The sequence below is a fragment of the Lathamus discolor genome, chromosome 13 (genome assembly GCF_037157495.1).
Source record: "Lathamus discolor isolate bLatDis1 chromosome 13, bLatDis1.hap1, whole genome shotgun sequence".
NCBI classification, from domain to species: Eukaryota; Metazoa; Chordata; class Aves; order Psittaciformes; family Psittacidae; genus Lathamus; species Lathamus discolor.
The window spans coordinates 2,528,624-2,548,500 of NC_088896.1; the positions used below are offsets into that span (position 1 = coordinate 2,528,624).

Sequence of the window (19,877 nt, forward strand, 5' to 3'; positions counted from 1 at the left end):
ATATCTAGTCATGTCAAATGACAATTATGCCCTTAGTTCAGTTTGCCAGACAATGCTTTGCCAAAGAAGGTTTGCCAAAAATTTTTTGACCGAAGAAAGAGTAGGCATCTGTAGCATCTGCAGACTGGATCATATAAAACATCCCTGCGACAAGTCTGCCCTGTCTCCAGGGAAAGCTTCAAGGTAAGTGTATGGTATCCACAGGCTTGGAGGGAAAGGATGGTGCCCTTACGTGTCTGCCACAGCATTCCTGCTGCCTCCAGTGCTCACTTCCAGGACAGCATGCATTTTCTCAGCTCAAGTTTTAAATCTGCTTTCAAGCCACCTGCCTATTTTCACTCTGGATTTCTGTGCAGCTGCAAGTAAGGATTTGCCTTTTCTGTTTTACAGTACTGACCAGCTGCCAGCCTGCAAGCCACCCATCTGGTATTGAGAGAGGTAAGAGCCTGATTTATTAATTCTTAGAGTGCATAGAAAAATCCTTTTGGTTGGAATTTCTGGAAGGGTCACTGCTTCACCCTATATTCAAACCCAGTGTGATTACAGTAAAGGCAGTGGGGTGCCCAGGGCTGGTAAAGTTCTCAAGTAAATCATGGAATCATAGAACAGTCCAGGTTGGAAGTGACCTCGAAAGATCATCTGGTCCAATCTTTGAGTGGCTGTGTTTGAAGTCTCTGACCACTGTTGGCAGATCAGTAAATCCCCATGGGCACATTCCTCACTTCTGCTTAATTGATTTAACAAGGAGCGAGGCAAGCTGGCTTCCAATCTTTGCTCTTGCGACAGTAGAACTGGACCAGGATGAGCAGAGTAATTAAAACAGAACATGTGAATTAATGTGTTATTATGCCCCAAACTTGTTATGAAATAACTAAAGAAGTAGGAGTAGAAAGAACTGTAATACAAACAGAATACACTGCTTGTCATCTCTGTAAAACACAACACTGTTGTTTTTTCCCCTTATTGCTCTGCCTGTTCTCTACCTCAAAAAATGGAAGCTGCAGCCCTCCTCTGTAAGCAGCCACCTGTTCCTCCAGGGACAAAGGAAGAATTATCATGTTGCTCTCTCATTTTAATAGAGCAGAATATTAAAGGTTGTGTGAATGTTAGACACATATGTCTAAACATGATAGCATTAAAAAAAAAGATTTCCTTAGCTGCTCACAGTATTCATGTGGGGGGGGGGAAGTTTTTCAGAGAAATACTATTGGCTTTAAAATACCTAACTTTTAGAATTCCTGACTTTCAGTCTTCATGCTTCAACTTGTTATCCCCTGAAATTATATTGATTTTTAAAAAGTAAAGAAACTAATAGCAATAGAGTTGTCAGTGTGTTTTGGAACAGTGTTACTCTTCTTTTCACAGGCATTGTAGCCATTTATTCCTGGATTCTAGAACTCGCTAAAACTAGCAAATAATTGTAGCATTAATACAATGATAAAAACACTTTAGAGAATGAAACAAAGCCATCAAGATACTTGAGTTGTCTATATACCATGTAAGACAATAGTGTATGAGACTTCTGAGCTGCCTGACTTAGTTATCACTTGGGAAGAAACTGCATTATACTAATTTCAGGTGAATTTTAAAAGAATGCCTCAGCTGCTGAAAGGAATTTTCAGGTTCCTAACTTCACAGTGCAGTGCCTAAACACCTGACTACTAAGTGACTATGCATTATTTAAACGTGATTTCAGTATAGTGGACCCTACCACAAATGATCTCCTGAAAAATAATTTCCACAATTTCCACAAATGTTGACTCACACCAATGCAAAAATATACGATTATATCCAAAAAAGCTATGAATAATATTAACACAGTATCTTTTTTCCCCATCTTTTCTTCTAACAACTGCTTAATTTTTTACATATTTGAGCAACACATCTGCTCTTCCACAGTGTTCTCTGCTGACGAGCCTCTCCACAAGCTGCAGCCATGTCGTCAGACTCCGAGATGGCCGTCTTTGGGGAGGCAGCTCCTTACCTCCGAAAATCAGAAAAGGAGAGAATTGAGGCGCAGAACAAACCTTTCGATGCCAAATCATCGGTCTTTGTGGTGCATCCTAAGGAATCCTTTGTGAAAGGGACAATCCAGAGCAAAGAATCAGGGAAAGTCACTGTCAAGACTGAAGGTGGAGAGGTGAGTAAGAAGCAAGGCTGAAGGACACCGTTTAATTCCCACTCTCAGTTCTTATCTGACATACATGCATCTCCTTCCTCTGACAGACCCTGACCGTGAAGGATGATCAAATCTTTCCCATGAACCCTCCCAAGTATGATAAAATCGAGGACATGGCCATGATGACCCACCTCCATGAACCCGCTGTGCTGTACAACCTCAAAGAGCGTTACGCAGCCTGGATGATCTACGTAAGTACCAGCTGCAGTCTTCCTCTGGGTAGCTGGGAGGAACTGCTCTGCCAGCCTAAGCGGAAGCCAACGTGCTGTCTCCCTTCCCCACAGACCTACTCGGGTCTCTTCTGTGTCACCGTCAACCCCTACAAGTGGCTGCCGGTGTACAACCCGGAGGTGGTGTTGGCCTACCGAGGCAAGAAGCGCCAGGAGGCCCCTCCACACATCTTCTCCATCTCTGACAATGCCTATCAGTTCATGCTGACTGGTGAGTGGTTCTGTTTTTCTCAGAGGGATTGTACCATGAAATTTTCTGAAGGAATACTCTGTCCCACTAATACGAGGAGACTTTGGAAGCTTCCCTGGGTCTGATGCATACATAACACTGTGCATTTTACTATCTTCACACTTTTTTTTTCTAATATTTTAATTGAAAGACACTTCTGCATTTACTGAGGTGTTGTGGAGATAGTTTTGGTTGGTTGGTTTGATTTTTATGTCAACATGACAGCATAGAGTTGAAAACATTAAACTTACCTAGCTATGTTTCATTCTTTCTGTGCTGTTCATTGAGTTTTAAAACTCAATGTACTGTATTTCTGCCTCCTTCATAGATCGTGAGAACCAGTCGATCCTGATCACGTATGTACACTCCCTGCTCCAGTCCTTGTGAGGCTGCCCAGTGCCTGGGGACCTCCTGCCTGACCACACACTCTCTGCTTCTCTCTTTGGTTGCACAGCGGAGAATCCGGAGCAGGGAAGACTGTGAACACAAAGCGTGTCATCCAGTACTTTGCAACAATTGCAGCAAGCGGGGACAAGAAGAAGGAAGAGCAAACATCAGGCAAAATGCAGGCAAATTAATAGACACTGGCTGGAATCTATGCTGATCTCTGCTTCTGATCTGTTTTTTGAAAAGTATAACCATCAATAATTTTCATTCTGCAGGGAACGCTTGAGGATCAAATCATCAGCGCCAACCCACTGCTGGAGGCCTTTGGAAATGCCAAGACTGTGAGAAACGACAACTCCTCACGCTTCGTAAGTGGATTAAGCAAATGATTCCTGAAAAAACAGTAAACAGGAGTTTATGGCAGTCATTCCTTTTTGTTGTTCAGCCATTGTGTTTTCAAGAGTGAGACTGAATCTTCTTAACATGACTTTATCACTTCTTCTAAAGGTAGATCTCCAGACTTCTGGAACAGTGGTTCTATAAGCAAAAATTAATTTTGCTTTGCACTGAGATGCAAATCAAAGTAACTGATCGCATACTTTCTCCTATCATGTATTGTAGTGTTAAACAGCTGTTTCGTTTATTTTTACTTATATCTCTGCTCTTTTGCTAAAATGCAGACAGACAGAATGCCAAGTAAGAAAAGGAGGGAGGTTAGGAAAAATGGGAAAGAAAGATGGAAAGAGAGAGACAAAGAAAGTAAAAGAAGACTGAAAGAAACAGGCAGCGAGTGGGGAGACAGAGGATGGGGAGAGAGAGTTTGTACTTGTATAATAAGTTTGATTTATGTCAAGTTTAATCAAAACTGAAATGGATTATTCGATACAAGACATTTAAAAGCTGAACTACTTGAATTGTTATTTCTTTATCATTAAGGTGACTGTTCTCTGTATGCAGAATATTGTTAGAAGACTTTGTCTAATGCAATCCACCCATTCCTTCCCATTTGTACATTCAGCATACATACAGAGCTATGCCTCTGTGGACGATTTTCATGGTCAAAAATGTAGAAGACAACTTTTTGTCAATAGTGGAAATATAATACATTCTTAAGAAAACGTCTCTAGGTAGAAATATTGTGCCCAGTAGAATAAATATCAAACCTCTTCATTTTAGATGTATTTTTATGATGTAAGTATTAAGACACTTTTATTCTTTTAAAGGGCAAATTCATCAGAATTCACTTTGGTGCTACAGGAAAACTTGCTTCTGCTGATATTGAAACATGTAAGACATTTGCCTGAACTGTTTGTTCACAATCCATCCATCCACCCATCCACCCATCCATCCATCCATCCATCCATCCATCCATCCATCCATCCACCCACCCATCCATCCATCCAACCAACACCTTCTCACCCAACCATCTATTCTGCCTTCTCTCTTTTCCTTTTTTTTTTTTTTTTTTTAAGTTTCTTCTTGGTTTTAACTAAATTTTTATTCCAGATCTGCTGGAGAAGTCCAGAGTCACTTTCCAGCTCAAGGCAGAAAGAAGCTACCACATATTCTATCAGATCATGTCCAACAAGAAGCCAGAGCTAATAGGTAGGAAGAATGATCAACTTGAAGGAAAAATTGCTGGCCTTCAGTTCACACTATTGCTTTCACAGCTAAACTCAACCTTCATGTCTCTTGTTCTTACTTTCAGACATGCTTCTTATCACCACCAACCCATATGACTACCAGTTTGTTAGTCAAGGGGAAATCACTGTTCCCAGCATTAATGACCAGGAGGAGCTGATGGCTACAGATGTAAGTAAGAAGTAAAAATGTTGTACCTATTTGCATTTCTTCTAGGCAAAGCTTTAGTTTATTACACCTCTTGCAGAGTGCCATTGACATCCTGGGCTTCACCGCTGATGAGAAGACAGCCATCTACAAGCTGACGGGGGCTGTCATGCACTATGGGAACTTGAAGTTCAAGCAGAAACAACGAGAGGAGCAGGCAGAACCTGATGGCACTGAAGGTATTTGCAACATCTGTGGTTTACCTGTTAGAAAGAGAAGTAGCAATAATAATTAAGTACACGGAAGATGGCGAAAGAGAACAATGGAAATGTATGCAAAAGTGTTTAGGTGAGCTAGTACACGCATATGAAACTGCCATCCAAAATATACCCTTTTTTCAATTACTACCTAATCATTTTTTTGACATATAAATTGCATGCACATCCATAATTCTCTCCTGGGCCACCAGTATTAGAACTTCTCCTTCATAAATCACATGTCATTTAGGAATTTTGCTCAGGTAAAAGGGAACTTTTTTTCCATTTATTTCTTCTCCTTTGGAGATTCTAATCCGTAACTGCCACTGCATAGTATTATTATTACCTAAGTGAAACATAGGTACACCCTGATAGGGAGGAGCTGACTTAGGGCTCTGCTTCTTAGCTGACTACTAATCATACAAATATTATCTATCATCTAATGCATATATGGTTTAAAATGATTAAGTCTTGTCTATTTCAAAAGGATGCTCTTAGATGGCCAGCTTCAGGACTGAATTTTTAGGTTTTGCTCCTGAATGAATGAATATGCTTGGCTTTCTGCTGTGACAATAACAGTAAGTCTACCTAAGAGGACACTTCTTAACTGTTACCTCTAGTTTTGGAATGTATTCCCATTTAGGTTTATAGCTGCTGCTGAGGAATACAGGTAGCCCAAGTACTTAAGTGTATGCCTTGGATTAGTGGCCACCACTCAAGTGGCCAACCTGCTAATACTTTGGTATTTTGTTGCCTGGCTTACAAATGCCAATTAGCATGGACTGAAGTGATGAAATTCAGCTTTCAGGATGAATTTTTAATAAAAACATTGTTTCTGGATACTTCTGTGAGGATTCTCAAAAACAGAAATAGCATTTAGTTGTACTGCTCTGAAAAGCTTTCAAAACAGATGAATTTTGTTTTAATGACTTTAGTGTTTTCTCTGAGATCCACTAAGAAGAATTTGACCACAAGGACATTCAGTAATGTTGTTCAGTAATTCAGTTGCTTTGGAATAGGTTCATTGTTCAAAATCCTGCATGTTTTGTTAGTCTTAATTTTTCTATTTCCTTCTCCTTAGTGGCTGACAAGGCTGCCTATTTGATGGGTCTGAACTCAGCTGACCTGCTGAAGGCCCTCTGCTACCCCCGCGTCAAGGTTGGGAATGAATATGTGACCAAGGGTCAAACTGTGCAGCAGGTAACAACCACCTGGAGACTGAGAACTTCTGGCTGGTACCTCTTACTATTTGCTCTGAATATTGTTTTTCTTCTCCATTCTTCTTTGGTTTAGGTGAACAATTCAGTTGGTGCCCTGGCAAAAGCTGTCTATGAGAAGATGTTCTTGTGGATGGTTGTTCGCATCAACCAACAGCTGGATACCAAGCAGCCCAGACAGTACTTCATTGGTGTCCTGGACATTGCTGGCTTTGAGATCTTTGATGTAAGGATTCTAGGTTTGAGGACTACTCTTGCAGGGGTAGATTGCTATATCACAGAGTAATAAATTTCTGAAGGTTTAACATGATAGTAATCTGCAATTTTCTGGGAAAAGTCCTTCATTTTCTTTTGTAGCTCAGAAGCTTCATCTGTACAAGAACAATTTTATTGTTTATGTAGAAGTAGCTAATAGAATTTTATATTTTGTAATATTTCAACAGTTTTAGCTTAATGCTAGTGATTTTAAAAAAAATAATAAATTATAATAATGTTATACAAGAAGTGCTAGAGCAGAACTAAGATTTGAAGACCTATTGACAAACATATAAGAGATTAAATGTGTAAACTGTTTAAATAACCAATTAATTAATATCTAAGTGTTTAATCAGAGATTAAAAATTGGAGACTGGGACTGTTTTGGCCGAATAAAAAAAATGCCAAAATGCTTCATGAATTTTAGGAGGTCCACTAGAAATATCTGCTCTGGAAAGAATCTATTTTCATTATGCAGATATTTCTGTGGGGAGCTGCATATAGGTATTGTTACAGTGCAGTCCTGATAATACAGTTTTGTTTTAACTGGGGAGATTTATAAAGTGTTGAGAATAATCAAGAACTGTGCATGTTGATGATGGGTGGTTGTTGATTGTTTTCCACTGAGCAGTTCAACAGCCTGGAGCAGCTGTGCATCAACTTCACAAATGAGAAACTGCAACAGTTCTTCAACCACCACATGTTTGTGCTGGAGCAAGAGGAGTACAAGAAGGAAGGAATTGAATGGACATTCATTGACTTTGGGATGGACCTGGCTGCCTGCATTGAGCTCATTGAGAAGGTAATTTTTTAACTCAGAATGCTTGGTACTTTTAGAAATTCATTATTTTAAATTTAAAATGGCAAATGCTACTAGAAAATAAGGTTTCTTCCATGATAAGATTCATGCATTCAGTTATAGTTCTTGAAAGACCTTTTAATCTGTACTATTGCTTATTATGCACTAGAGATATTAAGAAGTCCACAGGTAACTATGGAAGTTATTTGTCACACACTTACTCTGAGTGGAAAGTATCTCCACTTGCTTGATAAAAGTATTTTTAAATTTTTATTTTTTATTTTTTATTTCAAAACCACAGACCACCACCCAAAGTAAAATATAATGTTTTTTTAAGGTCCTGGCATGAAGTTATTTGGACAATATATAATTTTCTAGATGGTTCACAGCAAAGTAAGTACAGGCCAATACAGTCAGTACATGACCTTTGAGTGCAAGAAACTGAGATTTCTTGTAGTTACGTATAACCTAGGGATTTGATTAAAAGTAGAGAAACTGGAGTAAATATACAACAGACAAATTTCTGAAAGATATTTTCAAATATAATATTTCTCCTTGCAATTTTTTAGCATAGTTTTTGGCATAAAAAAATACATTCCTGAAGCACTCTGCCAAAGTGGGATTCAAGCAGGTGAATCTTTAAAATTCACTTTTCTAGAAAGAAATATTCTTCATGGCAAGGATATTGGTTCGTTTATCAGCTTCCTGTATTTTACTATGTTTTCTTTCAGAACAAGTAGTGATCACATTATTCTACAGCATTATCTATTCTTTATTGTACTGTCTTCCAGCCCATGGGCATCTTCTCCATCCTGGAAGAGGAGTGCATGTTCCCCAAGGCAACTGACACCTCTTTCAAGAACAAGCTCTATGACCAGCATCTGGGAAAGTCCAGTAACTTCCAGAAGCCAAAGCCTGCCAAAGGCAAGGCTGAGGCCCACTTCTCCCTGGTGCACTATGCTGGCACGGTGGACTACAACATAACTGGCTGGCTTGAGAAGAATAAAGACCCTCTGAATGAAACAGTCATAGGGCTGTACCAGAAATCATCTGTAAAGACACTGGCTTTACTTTTTGCCTCCTATGGTGGAGCAGAAGCTGGTTAGTTTCCTAAAATTCTCTTTTTTCTTTTTAAAACTTTGCTTGCAAACATTTTTTTATATGAAAAGATGCAGCAAAAAAAGAGATTATATTTAAAAACTCTTTTTATTTTTGAAGAGGCTAGTGGTGGTGGAGCTGGTGGGGGAAAGAAGGGTGGCAAGAAGAAGGGTTCTTCTTTCCAGACAGTCTCAGCTCTTTTCCGGGTAAAGTATGAATTGCATTATCAGTAAATTAACATAGTTTCAAATCTGAGCTATATAAAATCCTGTTCTTTTCATGATGTTGGTTTTATAATGAAACAATAGAAATTATGAATTGAGCAGACGTTATTCACTGCCTTTTCCCAGTAATTATTTGTTCACATTTGGGATTTGTTTCAAGCAGTCTTCAGCTGGCCCCCCTGAATTTTATTAAAAGTTCACTTAAATTCTTTGTGGAAAAAAATCTTTTAGAGTCTGGGATGTAATATAAATATTAATCCTGTAAAGACTTGTGTTAAAATATTCACACAGTACTGTTTATTTCCTCCAGATTAAGGTGAAGGATTTATTCAGTTTGGTTTTCTTATTTTAATGAGAATACATAAGATTAATTAAATCTATATTTTGAATTTGAAAGCTACTTCCCCCTAAGATTCACTGTATTAGTTTTTTGGCATGAAGATACAGAAAATAGAAAAGTAAAATTTTAAACTAAGCTATAACATACGTTCCCACAGGAGAACTTAAACAAACTAATGACCAACCTACGGAGCACTCACCCTCATTTTGTGCGTTGCATCATCCCAAATGAAACAAAAACACCTGGTAAGATGCTCAAGCAGAAGAGAACTTGCTCTGATACAGCCATTCCCCTCTGCACTGGAAATTGGTGTTCATTTATGGTCTGTATTGCTAGGTGCCATGGAGCATGAACTGGTACTTCACCAGCTGCGCTGTAATGGTGTGCTGGAAGGCATCAGGATTTGCAGGAAAGGTTTCCCCAGCAGAGTGCTCTATGCTGACTTCAAACAGAGGTAATAGTGCTGCACTTCTCAGCATCATTATAAGTAACTCTGGTTCATTCATATGGCTTCATTGAGGCTGTGTTCTGTTGCCCTAACTAGTTACACTTGAGCTGGTGCTTTCAGTAGCTAGTGTGTATTGGATGGGAAAAAGTACCCTTCTCCTTTCTTCTTTGACAGATACAAAGTGCTTAATGCCAGTGCGATCCCAGAGGGACAGTTCATTGACAGCAAGAAGGCTTCTGAGAAGCTTCTTGGGTCAATTGATGTGGACCATACCCAGTACAAATTTGGTCACACCAAGGTACAATCCTTTCTTGAGTCATTCATTACATCTCTGTGCTCTGCTCTACCTGCCAGTGATGTGCAGCAACATTCCCTTTCTCAAGGTGTTCTTCAAAGCTGGGCTGCTGGGACTCCTGGAGGAGATGAGGGATGAGAAGCTGGCACAGCTCATCACTCGCACACAGGCCAGATGTAGGGGCTTCCTGAGTAGAGTGGAGTACCAGAGAATGGTGGAGAGAAGGTACACATTTCCCATCTTCCCTTAAAGTCACTTAGAGGAAAGTGTTGACGCTTGTCGTCCTGAGAATATTTGATGTACATTTTAATTATTCTTCAGGGAGTCCATCTTCTGCATCCAGTACAATATTCGTGCATTCATGAATGTGAAGCACTGGCCCTGGATGAAACTTTTCTTCAAGATCAAGCCCTTGCTGAAGAGTGCAGAATCTGAGAAGGAGATGGCCACTATGAAGGAAGAATTTGAGAAAACCAAGGAAGAGCTTGCAAAGTCTGAGGCAAAGAGGAAGGAGCTGGAGGAGAAAATGGTGAAACTCGTGCAAGAGAAAAACGATCTGCAGCTCCAAGTGCAGGCTGTTAGTGACTTCTGAATTACTTTTTTAACAGGGGAAATGAGAAAATAATATCTAACCCTTCTTCCATACTACAGAACTCTCAAATTGCACACTTATCTGCCTTTACAAGATATTTTACATTGCATGCCATGTAAAAAAAAAAGTAAGATTCAGGCCACGTTCTTTCCAGCCCAGTCTTACTATTAAAAAGCTAAAGAATAACTTTTTAGTCCTAATGTTTATATGTCTCCATGCGAGCTCATGACATAAGGCATCAGTGCAGTCACTGTTGTGTATTTAGTGGAGTAGACACAGCGATGGGATTGATCAACTATACCTTGATTCAGTTATCAACATGTAGAGCCTGATATTCTTACAGCATATCTCACTCGGGCTCCTGCAGCTCCCAGAAGACACAGATGCCCACTGCATCCCACCACACAAGACCAGCCTTATATGTTTGCTCCGAAGCCATTTGGCCTCTCGGGACACTTAGGCAACATGTAGGCAGCATCCTTGAAGTGTCCTTTTGAGGCAAAGGTGAATCTTCTCCTGGAACACTGAATTCTAGTATTCACTTAATGTATTGGCCGGGTACAAATCTACTAATGGGAGTTTCAAATATTTTCTCAGGGGTGGAATTATTTACATTTCTCAGTGCTTCTACATAAAATTGAATATGTGGAATTATGAAATACTATCACTCATAACTTTCTAAAAGAGAAAAGGAAAACATCAATTAAATCCGAGTAAGCCACCCACATAACTGCAATAAACAGGGTGAAATGTAATGTATCTAGATACAGTATGTGATGATGAAAAAGGACAGGTAAAAGTGATCAAAACAACTTTAAAAATTGCTAAGTTGCAATGTAATTATGCAGTAATCATTTTCCAAAAAGTAATCCCAAATGTCTTCCTGATGCACACATGTTCCTTCAATATAAACTTACCTGTATTTTCCCACCAGGAAGCTGATGCTTTAGCTGATGCTGAGGAAAGATGTGACCAGCTCATCAAAACCAAAATCCAGCTGGAAGCCAAAGTGAAGGAGGTGACTGAAAGGGCTGAGGATGAAGAAGAAATTAATGCTGAGTTGACAGCCAAGAAGAGGAAACTGGAGGATGAATGTTCAGAGCTGAAGAAAGATATTGATGACCTTGAGTTAACATTGGCCAAAGTGGAGAAGGAAAAGCATGCCACTGAAAACAAGGTACACACACAGGGAATCACATAAGGGATCAAAAAATCATTGCTTCTTGAAGCAAAAGAGACTGCTACCCAGGACATGTTAGCTTTGGAAGATCTTAGCTGGCACTCACTTGAGTAGTAAAACGAAAAATGCGACTCCTGGCTAAGTACTGCAAGTGAATATTTTACTGCATGCTTTTCACCCCATTTTGACAATTGCTTATATCTGTAGGTGAAAAACCTCACAGAGGAGATGGCAGCCCTGGATGAGACCATTGTCAAGCTCACAAAAGAGAAGAAAGCCCTCCAAGAGGCCCATCAGCAGACACTGGATGATCTGCAGGCAGAAGAGGACAAAGTCAATACACTGACCAAAGCTAAAACCAAGCTGGAGCAGCAAGTGGATGATGTAAGTAAAGATGCATATGAGAAGATTAAAGCTGTTACACAGTCAGACACTACCAGCAGAACACTGATGGTCTTTGCTTTAGCTGGAAGGGTCCCTGGAGCAAGAGAAGAAACTGCGCATGGACCTTGAGAGAGCCAAGAGGAAACTCGAAGGAGACCTGAAGCTGGCCCAAGACAGCATCATGGATTTGGAAAATGATAAGCAGCAGCTGGATGAGAAACTGAAGAAGTAAGCGTATGGAGCATGTGAGTGCTGGGCTGGCGTGCTTGTCTTTTTTCTTTCAGCTGTAACATGGTTTTCTTTGCCCAAAGGAAAGACTTTGAAATCAGCCAGATCCAGAGCAAAATTGAGGATGAACAAGCCCTGGGCATGCAATTACAGAAAAAGATCAAGGAGCTGCAGGCAAGTCTCTGATCCTTGCCCCTCTCACAAAACCTCAGGTCAGGTAACAGGAGGGCACGGGTGTGAAGGATCTCTGGTGTTCTCCAGGCTCGTATTGAGGAACTGGAGGAGGAAATTGAGGCAGAGCGAACCTCTCGGGCAAAAGCAGAGAAGCATCGGTCTGACCTCTCGAGGGAGCTGGAGGAGATCAGCGAGCGCCTGGAAGAAGCAGGAGGGGCTACAGCAGCTCAGATCGAGATGAACAAGAAGCGTGAGGCCGAGTTCCAGAAGATGCGTCGTGACCTCGAAGAGGCCACGCTGCAGCACGAAGCCACGGCTGCTGCCCTGCGCAAGAAGCACGCGGACAGCACCGCTGAGCTTGGGGAGCAGATCGACAACCTGCAGCGAGTGAAGCAGAAGCTGGAGAAAGAGAAGAGTGAGCTGAAGATGGAGATCGACGACCTGGCCAGTAACATGGAGTCCGTCTCCAAAGCCAAGGTACACAAATACCTTCTAGATATTTCTGCCCCAACAGAATTCTATTAAATTCAAGGTTTTGCAGCTGCTATTATTAAGAATTAGCATCATTAACTACTTCCATGTATTACCACACAGGCAAATCTGGAGAAGATGTGTCGCACCCTGGAAGACCAGCTGAGTGAGATTAAGACAAAGGAAGAAGAGCATCAGCGCATGATCAATGACCTCAGTGCTCAAAGAGCTCGTCTGCAGACAGAGTCAGGTGAGAGAACCTCCTCTATGTCCTTGAATGGGAGAGCATCCCAGAAGAGTTATTTTGGCTCACAAATGATACTGTATATATTTTCTTTCTTTGTGCTTTGCTAGGTGAATATTCACGCCAAGTGGATGAGAAAGATGCTCTGATTTCTCAGCTGTCAAGAGGCAAGCAGGCGTTCACCCAACAGATTGAGGAGCTCAAGAGGCACTTAGAGGAAGAGATAAAGGTAATGACTTTTCCTACAGCTGGCCAGGTAAAACATTCTAACCTCCACACTGCTTACTGGAAATAGGGTCTGCTTAGCAGAAGCCACAGTGCGGTAAGATTTTCATTTCTGCAGGAAAGGTGATTAATGGATTCTATCCTCAGGTCTACATCTGTCCTTCTTTGCAAACCCCCCCTCATATCTCATGCTCCCAATGTTAAACTAATTCATTAGGAGAGATTTCCTAGGATTTTACCATTCCTGTCACAACCTCACTCTTTACCCAGGCCAAGAACGCGCTGGCCCACGCCTTGCAGTCTGCTCGTCATGATTGTGACTTGCTCCGGGAACAATATGAGGAGGAGCAGGAAGCCAAGGGGGAGCTGCAGCGTGCCCTGTCCAAGGCCAACAGCGAAGTGGCCCAGTGGAGAACCAAATATGAGACAGACGCTATTCAGCGCACAGAGGAGCTGGAGGAGGCCAAGTACGTGGCAAGTGGGATATAGAGAGGACTGGAGAACACTGGGAAAGTTGGTGAAAACTAGAAAAGGGGTATACTAACTAGGGAAATTGAAGACAAAACTGTGATATTGTCATAAAAAAATAAGACTCTGCCTTTGGGCAAGGTAAGTGCTGAAGTAAAGTATATCGTCCAAAGGCTGTGGTGTAGGATATGTAGAGTAAAACAATACCCTGACACAGAGAATGGTACAGAAAGCCTGTACAGTAGATATATAATAGATATACAATAGATATAGAAGGCATATTGGTTGCTTAAGACTGAGAATCAGAAATGTTAAAAAAAAAAAAAAAAGACTGGCTAGTAGTGGGTACCTGTGCATAGGATATATAATCACGAAGTGTTAAAATGCCCTATAGTGAAAAAAAACTATGGTGAAAATCCTATGCTTTGCTTTCATATCATGACCTGCACCTAACACGTTCCAGGAAGAAGCTGGCACAGCGCCTGCAAGATGCAGAGGAACATGTTGAAGCAGTCAATGCCAAATGTGCCTCCCTGGAAAAAACAAAGCAGAGGCTGCAGAATGAAGTGGAGGACCTGATGATTGATGTGGAGCGATCCAATGCTGCCTGTGCAGCTCTGGATAAGAAGCAGAAGAACTTTGACAAGGTCTTTTGGGCTCCAGACTGGGGACTCCTGGGCAGAGCATCCCCTCCTCATTGTCACAACCGTACTGACACCCCATTTCTCTTCAGATCCTGGCAGAATGGAAGCAGAAGTATGAGGAAACCCAGGCTGAGCTGGAAGCCTCCCAGAAAGAATGCCGCTCTCTCAGCACAGAGCTGTTTAAGATGAAGAATGCCTACGAGGAGTCCTTGGACCACTTGGAAACGCTCAAGCGCGAGAACAAGAACTTGCAGCGTAAGTGCCTGGCCCTCTGCTGCTGGCAGGGCTTTCCGAGCACCCACCAGTACCCACTGCTTCCCATGGGTCTGTGCCTGCAGGTGGGCAAAGATGCCTGTCACGGTGTGTGAGGGCGCTTCCCATTCTGCTCTGTGGCCAACCATGCCATTGGTCCTTGTTCCCACAGAGGAGATCTCCGACCTCACGGAGCAGATTGCCGAGGGAGGAAAAGCGATTCATGAGCTGGAGAAAGTCAAGAAGCAGATTGAGCAGGAGAAATCTGAAATCCAGGCTGCCTTGGAGGAAGCTGAGGTACATGTCTGTTTTGACTGCTTTCCAGAGAGGTCTACTGACAGAGTGAAACAGCTTGAGGCTGTCTATCAACGTCAAAGCCTCAGTTTCCATAACATTCAAAGAAAAAGGGTCAATTTTTTTATTATTTTTTTTTTATAAGCGGTAGCTTGGAATAGAATAGCTGTATGTAAAATTCTTTCATTGACATCCTGCTTCTTTTTCATTTAGGCCTCCCTAGAACATGAAGAGGGGAAGATCCTGCGCCTCCAACTCGAGCTCAACCAGGTCAAGGCTGAGATTGACAGGAGGATAGCAGAGAAAGATGAGGAAATTGACCAGATGAAGAGAAACCACCTCAGAATTGTGGAGTCCATGCAGAGCACCCTGGATGCTGAGATCAGGAGCAGGAATGAAGCCCTGCGGCTGAAGAAGAAGATGGAGGGTGACCTGAATGAAATGGAGATCCAGCTCAGCCATGCCAACCGCTTGGCTGCTGAGGCACAGAAGAACCTGAGAAACACACAGGGAGTGCTCAAGGTACAGCACAACAAAACTGGTGCTCACTGGTTTATGAATCAACTAAATATTTCCCTGTTGTGCAATTCTGTCAGATCTATACTGATGTAAAAACAGGAAATAGTATAATAGGAAAAAAAACCAACTCCAATCTCTCTATTTCCTTCTCCAGGATACCCAGATACACTTGGACGATGCTCTGAGGACACAGGAGGACCTGAAGGAGCAGGTGGCCATGGTGGAGCGCAGAGCAAACTTGTTGCAGGCTGAAATTGAGGAGCTACGGGCAGCCCTGGAGCAGACAGAACGGTCCAGGAAAGTGGCTGAGCAGGAGCTTCTGGATGCCACTGAACGTGTGCAGCTTCTCCACACTCAGGTTGATTGGTGCAATTCAAAATCTCTAGAGCCTTTTTTATTTTACTTTCCATATTTTTCATCTGTGTGAATTCTTAAATCACCTCTTGTAGCAAAAAGATTAACCTGAACCAGAACTGTTACCCTTGTACAAAGAATTGGGTTGTTGCTAAATGAGTACGATTGTACATACAGGAGTCAGAAATGTTTCTTAGAATTTCAAGAACTCTCTGCTCTCTAGCTGTGTAAGACCACACAAGATGCAGCATTTGAAGGACAATGCTAATTTGAAATACATAGATGACAAGTGTAAATTAAAACAGTTGATTACTAAACCCAGTGTTTGGTTCTGGAACAAAGGGGACAATATTTGTTGTTGTTCAACAGAACACCAGCTTGATCAACACGAAGAAGAAGCTGGAAACAGACATTGCCCAAATCCAGGGGGAAATGGAAGATACTATCCAGGAAGCCCGCAATGCTGAAGAGAAGGCCAAGAAGGCCATCACAGATGTGAGTCAGGGGCTCCTTTCATTGATGATGCTGGATGTATTCTCCCCCAAAATGTCTCCAGACCCTAAACGGCTTCAACCCTTTGCTCTCCTCAGGCAGCCATGATGGCAGAAGAGCTGAAGAAGGAGCAGGACACCAGCGCCCACCTGGAGAGGATGAAGAAGAACCTGGACCAGACGGTGAAGGACCTGCAGCTCCGTCTGGATGAGGCCGAGCAGTTGGCACTGAAGGGAGGCAAGAAGCAAATCCAGAAGCTGGAGGCCAGAGTGCGTAGGGCTGGTGTTTGTGCAAGAGTGAGCATGTCCCCTGGAGAGATAGCAGGGAAGCTCCAAAGATGGGCTTGTGATTGCAGGTGCGGGAGCTGGAAGGGGAGGTTGATGCTGAGCAGAAGCGCAGCGCTGAAGCCGTGAAGGGTGTGCGCAAGTATGAGAGAAGGGTGAAGGAGCTGACCTACCAGGTAAGGCAGGAGGTGTCCTTGCTCTTACAGCAAGTCCCATTTTGCACACACCATCCCCAAGGGGAATTCCTAATCTCACATGATGCAGTACTAATAATTCACTTTCTTTTCTGTTTGCCAACCACTCTAGTCTGAGGAAGACCGGAAGAATATTCTCAGACTTCAGGATCTGGTGGACAAGCTGCAAATGAAAGTGAAATCCTACAAGAGACAAGCAGAGGAGGCTGTAAGTATGACCTGAAGAACAGGCACCTTCCACTGGGGCAGCAGGCTCATTGAGATGACTATGAATAGCAGGAAATGGACATGAAAGAAACTGCCAAGACCCACCAGTCTTGCCCATGCCATTTAGTTTCCTGCCAGGAGGCCTTTCTGATTTCTGGGCACCCTGGAGCAGTCAGGGATGAACTGAGGGAAGTTCTGCAGCCTGTGTTACACACCAGGTCAGACTAAACAAATCCAGGGGCCACAACAACTGACTGAGAATTTCACGACTCTGCTAGTAATCAACCGCAGAAGGCGTCAGGTTCTTCTTCAATCTATAATGTTTTTTCTTCATATATTGTGCATGAAGTAGTGGGAGGCTAAGTACATAAATGACAAATACAAGTGACAAAATTTCTGCTCAAGTGTGACATGGTGCTCGTGAAGCCTGTCACAGTGAGATCCCGAATAAGGGAGGATAAGGAGGTCTGTGTGGTGCTTTTGTGTACTGGGTGAAGGATGGAAGTTTGTGCCTTCCCCAGGGAAGAGCTGTAACCTTTCAAGGCTGAGGTGCAGAAGCAGTGAAACCCCTGCCCTGGGCTCCTCACCACCCACTTCCTCTCCCCACACAGGAGGAGCTGTCCAATGTCAACCTCTCCAAGTTCCGCAAGATCCAGCACGAGCTGGAGGAAGCTGAGGAGCGGGCTGACATTGCAGAGTCCCAGGTCAACAAGCTCCGAGCCAAGAGCCGGGAGTTTCATGGCAAGAAGATGGAAGAGGAAGAGTGAGGCTGTCATGAGGCAGCAAAGTGACCTGGGGGCTGCACAAAATGTGAACCTCTCGGTCGCTTTCTCCTGTAATTAGTTTTTGTAGCCATGTCAATGTCTAGTGAATAAATACTATAGATTCCTCTGCATATACACCAGAAGCAGTGCTTTTGCCTGTTACAATTCAATTCTGCAATTGCATAAGTCTGAGGCATTTCCCAACAAAACATTTGATTTCACATAACCCTCCGATAGCAGTAAATTCTGAATTATTCCATCTCTAGTATTTCTCCACTATCTTATTACATTACTGGGTAGGAAATAATACTGATTTAATTCCCATACTTGGAAAAGGTTACGTTCATGACTAAGGCAGGAGAAGTCTGTGTCCTAGCACAGCAAATATATTTCTATCTTGGAGTTCTTTTTCTGAACGGGTGCAGTACACAGAGGCTCTCTTTGCTGGTCCCATTCACATTTCGACAAGCTGGATTTAGAGGCAAGTTGCCCCATTAAAAAGGAAAAAATGGAGTCCCAAACCCATCTGAATGTCTCTGAGTCCTCATGGAGTAACTTATGGAAGAACTGAGGTGCTGCCTCCTTTGAACAAGGCAGGTGAAGGGCATGAACTGTAGAAAGTGGCTTTTTATTGGGTAAAACTAAAGATCAGGTAAAGATTATCTTATAGAAGATATTATTTATAATTAGTTCTAAAGCAAAACAAGCAATGTATTTGATTAAGAAGACATTGCAGTTCGTTACTTTCTCTTGGAAAGAGGATAGCCAAAATTCTGTTAGACAGAATAGACAAAATTAAGGCACAATGCTTCTGTTGTAAATTAAATGGAGATTGATGAACAGATTGGTAGAAGTAAGTGTGAACAAGAGGACTGACTATGGGATAAACCCCAGCCAACATAATGTGTAGAGCTAGCAAAATTAGCTGCTAGCTGCAGCAGACTGCTGCAGTATGGTATAGTGTTTTCTAGTACTGAAATATCAATACAATTCTATAATAAGCTTTTGTGCCAAAGAATAATGTGTAGTTATGCAAATACAAAAAGCTAAAAGAACTACTTTTGATCATGAAGATAGGACTCCAAGTGGGAGTAATTCTGGAAACATTAGAGCTTTAAAGAAATCACAGCACCTAGAAATTTACAGAGATAAAACAACTCAAACAACCTACCTGTCTGACTCTTCCATCAATGGATGAGTTGCAATGTAGATACCAAGTGCATCCTGGCTGGATAAAACAGAAAAAGGTCATCAACATAATGTGTGCTGATGCAAATTCTTAAATGACAGCCGGTTTCCTGCAAAGCAAGTAGTACTTAAAATACGAAACAGCCATTTTGGCAGCACTGGACCATTCTGCATCACACAGCTGCTCAGGGCAGACTCTACAGCCAGGTGTCAGGAATGGTAAAGGAGAGTCATCTCTAACACTGCAGGGACACTTATGGGTCTCTCGAGGTTCCTGGCTAGCTCTACACTGCTGCATTTCCCATGAGTAATTCAAGAAGCTGTGAAGCTGCTGGGGAAAGGAGCTGGGCTTGGAGCTGCAGGAGGGGAGCTGCAGAGGAGGCAGCAGGAAGAAAACCTTTTGCACTGACCACAGCTGTCAGCATGTTTGCGGGATGAGGAGGTCCTCCTTCTCACAAACAAGCTGAGGTTCAGACCCAAGGAATCCTCCCATGTTCTAAATATGGAAGTAGTTTGCTGGGCAACAGCTAAATATGTTAAACGAAAAGATGACACCCTGTGTTGACTCCTGCGTCACCTTAAGTGATGCTCTTGAGGGAGACCATCTTTATGGGTGAAGCTGTGAAAGCTGCATCAATGCCAGCAGTATCTGGGCATTAAAGAAGGGAAAGAACCTTTCTCCTCTCCCCCTTCCCACACTTCTTTCTTTCCAGACAAAATCTTTGTTGCCAAAACTTGAAAGGAAGCAGAAAGATTTTGGTTTACTACATATTTAAAGGAACAGACAAATGACCCCAAAAGCTTAATTTGGAGGTCAGGGTATTGCAACTGTGGCTCAGTAAAAGCATGAACAATTATTTCTAACTCCATGGATACCTTTTTAAACCTGCTGACTGACTACCAAATAGCACAACAACTTTACAGACCATGTTTTGGTACTTAAAATTGCTGTTCCCCTTGGACAGCATTACAA

The 19,877-nt window shown here is 42.2% G+C and overlaps 1 protein-coding gene across 6 annotated transcripts; it reads left to right on the top strand.

Moving 5' to 3' along the window:
- The first annotated feature begins 1,936 nt into the window (after positions 1-1,936).
- On the top strand, positions 1,937-17,719 carry LOC136021497 (myosin heavy chain, skeletal muscle, adult-like). 6 transcript variants are annotated; one of them, XM_065693798.1, is made up of 38 exons: positions 1,937-2,140; positions 2,227-2,370; positions 2,464-2,620; positions 2,967-2,994; positions 3,093-3,207; positions 3,301-3,393; positions 4,249-4,312; positions 4,532-4,630; positions 4,734-4,837; positions 4,914-5,052; positions 6,152-6,270; positions 6,364-6,513; positions 7,174-7,344; positions 8,133-8,446; positions 8,567-8,645; positions 9,161-9,248; positions 9,340-9,457; positions 9,626-9,749; positions 9,835-9,971; positions 10,068-10,323; positions 11,273-11,515; positions 11,726-11,902; positions 11,985-12,130; positions 12,214-12,304; positions 12,392-12,781; positions 12,899-13,025; positions 13,130-13,248; positions 13,515-13,711; positions 14,176-14,359; positions 14,446-14,611; positions 14,781-14,905; positions 15,116-15,424; positions 15,576-15,779; positions 16,145-16,270; positions 16,366-16,536; positions 16,623-16,727; positions 16,858-16,953; positions 17,564-17,719. In XM_065693798.1, exons 1-38 carry the CDS (start codon positions 1,937-1,939, stop codon positions 17,717-17,719), a joined length of 5,835 nt encoding a protein of 1,944 aa, XP_065549870.1. The 6 variants fall into 6 exon arrangements, with proteins under 6 accessions (XP_065549870.1, XP_065549869.1, XP_065549873.1 ...); XM_065693797.1 differs by having other exon boundaries at positions 8,133-8,442; positions 8,560-8,645; XM_065693801.1 differs by having other exon boundaries at positions 8,133-8,442; positions 8,578-8,645.
- Positions 17,720-19,877: the final 2,158 nt, after the last annotated feature.